The 7,002-nt window shown below is 45.4% G+C and overlaps 1 protein-coding gene across 1 annotated transcript in view; it reads right to left on the reverse strand.

Moving 5' to 3' along the window:
• The window catches only part of LOC102772336 (chromosome unknown open reading frame, human C9orf3), a 341,200-nt gene that overhangs the window by 259,084 nt on the left and 75,114 nt on the right, over positions 1–7,002 (reverse strand). Inside the window, 1 exon segment of the mRNA XM_015564262.1 lies at positions 2,107–2,352. Coding sequence (XP_015419748.1) covers positions 2,107–2,352 — 246 coding nt within the window.

The raw sequence follows: 7,002 nt of genomic DNA on the forward strand, positions 1-7,002 counted from the left end.
GCTCGAGCAAGGGGAACAGTAACTAAGCCCAGGAAAATATCTAGGCCAGGGCAGACTCTTTCCACCGTCCAAAAAGAAGGGGAAAAATGGAAAAAAATGATATCTGACAACCCACAAATGTTTAAGTGTGCGGTTCTCCTGTTCAGCATGAAAGCACTCTTGTTGCTGCTAAGTTATTATTACCCTCACATTTTTTACATTTGTGCCCAGTACCATTTAGCCTGAGGGTATTTAGGCTTATTGCTTTAAAAATACAGAGTTAAGCATGTTTAAATCACTCTAAATATCGCAAGCAGCAGCAAACACACAGCCTACCTGCTTGGGCACGCAAACTTGAAAAGAAAAGCTTTACACCATGGCCCGCAGGTCAGCCAGTCCTGGCCCAGGCAGACGGACGTCAGGAAGGAGCTACAGAAAACAAGGCCCTCTGTGTGAGAGCCTCTCTGCCCGGCTTCCCTCGGGTCAGCGCTGAGCTGTGAGCAAACATGCCCTGAAAGCTGCACTCTCATAAAGTGCTGAAAACTCCCAACAGATATAGCCCCTCAAAACTGTGTACAAATGAGACGCATTTAATGAACGACCCTTTCTTTGCCAATAATTCTGCTTAAATTAAGTCCAGCAGCCTCTTCAAAGGGACCAAAGAAGCCCGCTTGTTAAGAAGGATTCTATATATAGACATCCAAGACAATTCTATGATGCATGTAACCAAATATATATAATTATCCTAGCTTCTACATTCCCATTATCTTCATAAATATAGGATAAAAATCAGCCTAAAGGACTTTCTCAGACCTCCGCAAGGATTAAGACTAGCCAGCCAGCTTTTTAAAAGGATACGTATGTAGTAAAGATCAAAAGCAAATGTTCTGGACAGTTCTTTTCTACTCATGGGTTTTTACTAAGAATGTGTGCAGTTTTCAGGGAAAACACCACAAATGACAGCTGTTCAAAAGCATGGAAATTAATTGGCAACAGGAATTTCCTTGACTAATAGGGAAAAACTTAAAGTCACATGTTTTGATGAGCTTATTTTTCCCATCTTTAGTCAAGCATATCCGCTGTTAATGATTAAGATTTTCAAACAGAAATATAACCAAGTAAAATCCTGAGTAGATAACCAAGTAAAACGCTGAGTGAAATCCAGCTCCTATTACTGAATGAACAATGGCATTAATGAATGAATTTTAGGTGTAAATAATACAATTTAGGGAAAGGTTCAACTTGCGGGTTTTGATTTTCTATAGGAACTAAACTATGACATCAATAAGAACAATGTAGCCGAAACCGGTTTGGCTCAGTGGATAGAGCGTCGGCCTGCAGACTGAAAGGTCCCAGGTTTGATTCCGGTCAAGGGCATGTACCTGGGTTGCGGGGAAATCCCCAGTAGGAGATGTGCAGGAGGCAGCTGATCGATGTCTCTCTCTCATCGATGTTTCTAACTATCTCTCTCCCTTCCTCTCTGTAAAAAATCAATAAGATATATATATTTTTAAAAAAGAACAATGTAGTTATTGTATTGAGCAATAGTAGTAAGACAAGTACCTCCCACCCCGACCCCATCCCCAGGAAGCCGCCTGCTTTGAGCTGTTTTTCTAGCAGTGGTGATGGATTTACACTGATCCATCCACAGTCTCTCTGACACAGGGGCTCTTAAGGCATTGCCCTTATGACGACTTGAGAATGGATGAGACAGCTGGTCAGGATTAGGCGAGCAGCCTATGGCCCTGGAACCAGGTTGTGTCACCCTGCCCAGAATTATGACCTTGGGATCATTAGCATTATGCTCTCACCACCTAAGCTAACCAGCCACTGATCAGCCACGATCCAACATACAACACTCTGGGGGCACCATGTTTTTTAAGTCCCAGCGACAATGTCATTCTATTTTTAGGGCAGCTGAATGCAGCCCAAGACACCCAAAGGCTCATGCACGATAGTCTATGCACAGACTGTCCCTCAAGGCAGCAATGAGATGTCCAAGCACAAGCAATCATGGCCCTTCCATCCTAATCAAATGACAGCTCTGACTGAGCTCAGAAAAAGCAAGAAATAGTCACAGAATTCCCCCAGCATGTTCTCTCCAAGTGCCACAATGGAACAATGTACCTGGCCATCCCCAGGCTTGGAAAGTTGGCAGGAACGATGAGCACATCCAGCCTGGAGAATGGGTGTGTCCCCAGCACAGCATGCGCTGCTGAGAGGCAAGGAGAGAGCAGCTGTAGAAGGGTCTCCTGGCAGGCACCTGCAAGGCTCTCAGGGGCGAACACCCGATGAGGAATGATCTCCTGGGTTGTGGCAGATGGATTCTGGAAGCGGCAGGGGTATTCCATGTGGCCACAGACGCCAGCACACCTGGGGACAACACAAAATAAACAGATGTACTTTATGGTAAATAGATTCATGCTTCTTGCTGTGGAGGTGAGGAGCTTTCATAGGCATGGGCCACTTCTAGGAGAGAGCTGTTCAGACAGGTTCCCAAGCAAAAACGGTACTTGAGTTCTCTGCTTGCCTGATCTATGCAGCAGTGATAAAATACAGGTGGACATATTTCTGATTGTGCTGAACTGTTTGAGTAATTTCAATCTAAGCTAAGTGAAAGCAGTAAAATCTTGTTTTAGAATAAATGGGGGGAAAGCCCCAAGACTCTAAACAGTAAAACAACTCATAAAACAAAAAATAATGTCTGCCCTTAGAATTGTGCTTTCAAATATCACTATGGAAAAAATCCTCTCCAAATCAGGGACGATTCATAACTCTGAAAGGAAGGGACAGTGCAGCCAAAGTGAAGATGGCATTCTGGAATTTGCTAGAATAAAAGCTGTGGATTTGGGTAGAGAACAATGAAGCAAATGACAGTACAGCTTCCAACTTCAAAAGAGCACAGTAGTCTAGGCAGTTCTTTACAAAGGCCATCAAAAGGTGTGCTGTTAAGGAATACAGAGGCGCTCCCCCTGCCCCCCCCCATATATTTATTATTGACTAGAGGCCTGATGCACGAAATTCGTGCAAGGGGGCTCGGCCCTCACAGCCCTAGCCGTCCAGGCTAATTAGCATATTATGCTTTTATTATTATAGAAGATTGATTTTAGAGAGAGAAAAAAAAGGAAGGGAGGGAGAGAGGGAGGGAGGGAGGGAGAGAGGGACACTGATTTGTTGCCCTACTTATTTAAGTATTCACTGGTTGATTCTGGTATGTGCTCTGACAGGTGATCGAATCCAAAATCTTGGGCAATGCTCTAACCAATGAAATACTGGCCAGGGTCTACAGAAGCACTTTTGTACAAGATTTTCACCAATCCATTTTCAATACAAACGTAACTAAATCAGCCTTTTAAAGAAACAGATCAGAGCCCAGCCTGCACCATCTGGCGACTGTCCTTTATTCTACCAAAGGTGGAGCTAAAAAAGAATTCCTAGAGCCTGACTCATAGGCCTCAAGAGAACCTATCTACCCAAAGAACCCCACGTCAAAGGGAACTATTTTTTCACCTGTTAACAGGTCCTTTATTCAAACATAATGAAATAGTTCTCTACTTTTAATGTATAAATTATATTCCTAACTATGAGGCTTATTAGATAAACAGTGAATACTGAAAAAAACTTAAAATACCGGTACATTCCAATACGGGAGGACTGTAGCAATACTGCCTCTCCACATTTCTGAAGTGCCTTTCACCCGCCCACAGTCAGCACTGACTGCCCCAGGAGGTCCGCACAGCGATGAGAGAAGCCTCGCCCTCCACCATGTGGTACATAGAACACAGCTCCCAGCACCCATGGCGTTTGGCCACAGCTGAGGGAACAGTAATGGGGGAAGACTCATAAATACTTCTCCCAGGTTAAGGTGACAGGAAGAATATAATTGTTAAGCTTGCCAAAGTCCCTGGATTGATAACCTTGCTTTACGGAGAAAGTGAGAATAGGTGCCTGTTGGTAAACATTTAACCGAAGACTCAGTGTCCACCTAGGGTTATGATGGCGAACCTATGACAGGCGTGTCAGAGGTGACGCGCGAGCTCATTTTTTTGGTTGATTTTTCTTTGTTAAATGGCATTTAAATACATAAATATCAAAAATATAAATCTTTGTTTTACTATGGTTGCAAATATCAAAAAATGTCTATATGTGACACAGCACCAGAGTGAAGTTAGGGTTTTTCAAAATGCTGACACGCCGAGCTCAAAAGGTTCGCCATCACTGACCTAGGGCCTAGTACTGTGCTGGAGCATCCATTTAATGACAGCTCTCACAAAGCGAAAAATCATTTATTAAGTTAACCACCACAATACCTTCTCCTAATGTGTTTATATGGGTATGCAATGTGCTATGGTAATTGAAGCTCGCACTCTCCATTGAAAAGCTTGCAGAGCACATTAAATAATGGACAAGTTAGAGGTGAAGAGGCATCTTCAGGACAAAGTTGGAGCATGCGTTTAAATTCAATCTATCAAAGCGCAATTTTGCAAGGAGACATTCCATTGGCCTAGCTAGAAACACACCATGGGGCTAGACTATTTTTTTGCAGCCAAGAACTTGAACTCTAAAAGTTAGAGAACAGTTTGAGGGAGCCAAAGAAATACCACGAAAGCCAATTTGTTCAAGAGAAAAGGTGTTTTAAATTCTCTCTGGATAGAAATGGCACTACATAAGTAATAATGTTATTTCAGTTGGATGCATTAGCGCTGGTTTTCATAATCAAGCCTCAGAGAAATGCAGGACTCTAAGAAGACAATCAAGCTTTGGGCAAGTGAGACCAATAAGGCTCCCAATACAAATGGAAATGGCACCAGGGAGGCCACACATGGGTTCCGACGTGGGGATCGGGACACCTGGACTTCTGTGGCTGTTCAACAGGTTCCCTGTGACCCAAGGCAAGTGGCTGGGTCTGGGGCCACTTTTCCTCACCTCGGACATGGTCCTTATAGAACAGGCTGCTGAGAAGGGGAGGGCTGATTGGAAAGGGTGTGAGGGAACTTCCTGGGGTGAAGGAATGTTCTCTACCTGGGCTAGCATGTATTCAACTGTCAAAAACTGATCAAGCCGAACAGCTTAAGGTCTGTTCATTCTGTAGTTTGCTAATTATAGTTTAATTAAAGGCAAACACACAAAACACCTGAACACACGTGAGCCGTCTGCATGCGAGAGCCATGCTTCTGACGCGGTCGGGAAACTCTGTGCTTTGTGAGGTTGTGAGCCGTCTTCCACAGAGCCCGCATTAACTCACAGACACTCTACTTTCCTTCAGAGTGCCCTCCAGTCACACATCGCTGTGTACGTGCCTAACTCCTACCACCACTGCTACTTACGCTTTTTGAACATTTACTAGGTGCCAAGCACTGCTCTGAACACTTTACACAATTTTCCCAGATAATCCACAACATGCCTAAGGAATAAGAACTATTCATCACAGGTGAGTCTTCATAAGCTCCTCCCTCCTGACTCTCCTTCTCCATTAAACCTTATTTTGCTTCTTAAGTACATTTGGGTCCTGGAGTTTTTCCAAAGCTGAGCTCAGCGGCCCTGTGACTCTCCAATGTCTGTTTCTCCTTGTCGGTGTCGCCTATTAATTCTGCCCAGAGTGGGAAGAAGGGTGGAGCCATGTCAGGCTGGTAAATGATGGGCACCAGGCATTGGTTCCCTCTTGCACGACGCTGGACTGAGACGATTTTACAAGCGCTCTCTCCAGGGGTAGGGGTGGCCATGTCTGACTCAGAGCCACAGGACGGCAAGTTGCCTCAAGAGGTTCTCCTCCTGTTTCAGGCAGCGCTGTGCTGAGACCCGGCACAAACGGTCCTCTGTCCTGGGTTCAAAAGAAATTACTGGAAAGCCTCCCTGGGGAATGCACAGCCTTTTCCCACAAGCCTTCCTGGGTTCACCGTGAGGACTCAGTCAGTATCGCCTGCATTCCCGCTCTTCTCAAGGCACTCCGCCCGGAGCTGCCCTGCGCAGACCTACGCAGAAGACGCCGGCCTGACCTTTGAGGAGTTTACAGTTTTGTTAGGAGAAAAAATGTTAGATCCTGATTAGTTTAGTGACACAGTCCAACGTTTACGCAATTTATGAACATGTTTCAGCTAGCAGAGAAAGTGCCTCCTAAAAATCACAAGTGCTCAAACCACCACCACCTGCCCCCGAGCGGGTGGCTGACAGTGATGGCAACACACAAGATGATGTCATAGCGTCTGAAAGCTGGAGTGTTTTCTGCGAACATTCAGTACATTAAAAAGCAAAATGTGGTATGTGCAATGCGGGGCAGAAAGCAGAAACACTCTAGGGGAGCAAGGGTTGGACAAATAACCAGTCGAGAAGGCTTGGAAAGGTGGTCCGGGAACTGGAGTTCCCCTGTGATTTATCTCTACATCCCTTCTATTCAAAGAGATAGAAACAGGCCTCGTCCTCTAAGGTCCCACTCTTCATTGACTATACACCCTCTGCCAAGTGTCCCCTTCTGTAGAGTTAGCGCCTCAGCGCCTCTCCCAGGCTTTTCCAAGCTCTGTGTGCCTGTTATCCACGCTTTTAACCATTTTCGCTGATCTCCTCTGGCCTTTATCCAAGGGTCCTGCTTAACCTGTAGAGCCCCAAAGTGAAGACAATGCTTTAACCAAGGCCTCAAGAGGTTAAACATAATACAAAGATTTCCTGGTGGCTGGAGAAGGTTATACTGCAGCCAAACAAAATTAATAAACTTTCCACAGTTTGGCTGAGTGCCTTATAATTAATGAATTTACCAAAATGCTCACCCAGAATGAGCGGGAGCACATGTGGAACTGGAGCTGGAAGAGGACTGCTCTTCCTATCATTTGGCGCACATGGACAGGGGTCAGAGGTTCAGTGACCAGCCCTGGCCGATGTTGCTCAATGGGTAGAGCGTTGGCCCATGCACAGAAAGGTTGTGGTTCGATTCCTGGCCAAAGGAAGGGAAGATTTAATCCCTGGCCCTAGTTGGGCAAATGTAGGAGACAACCAGTCCATCTCTCCCCCGCCCCCGCCCCCCCCCCTCTC

The sequence above is a fragment of the Myotis davidii genome, unplaced genomic scaffold (assembly GCF_000327345.1).
Source record: "Myotis davidii unplaced genomic scaffold, ASM32734v1 scaffold190, whole genome shotgun sequence".
NCBI lineage: Eukaryota > Metazoa > Chordata > Mammalia > Chiroptera > Vespertilionidae > Myotis > Myotis davidii.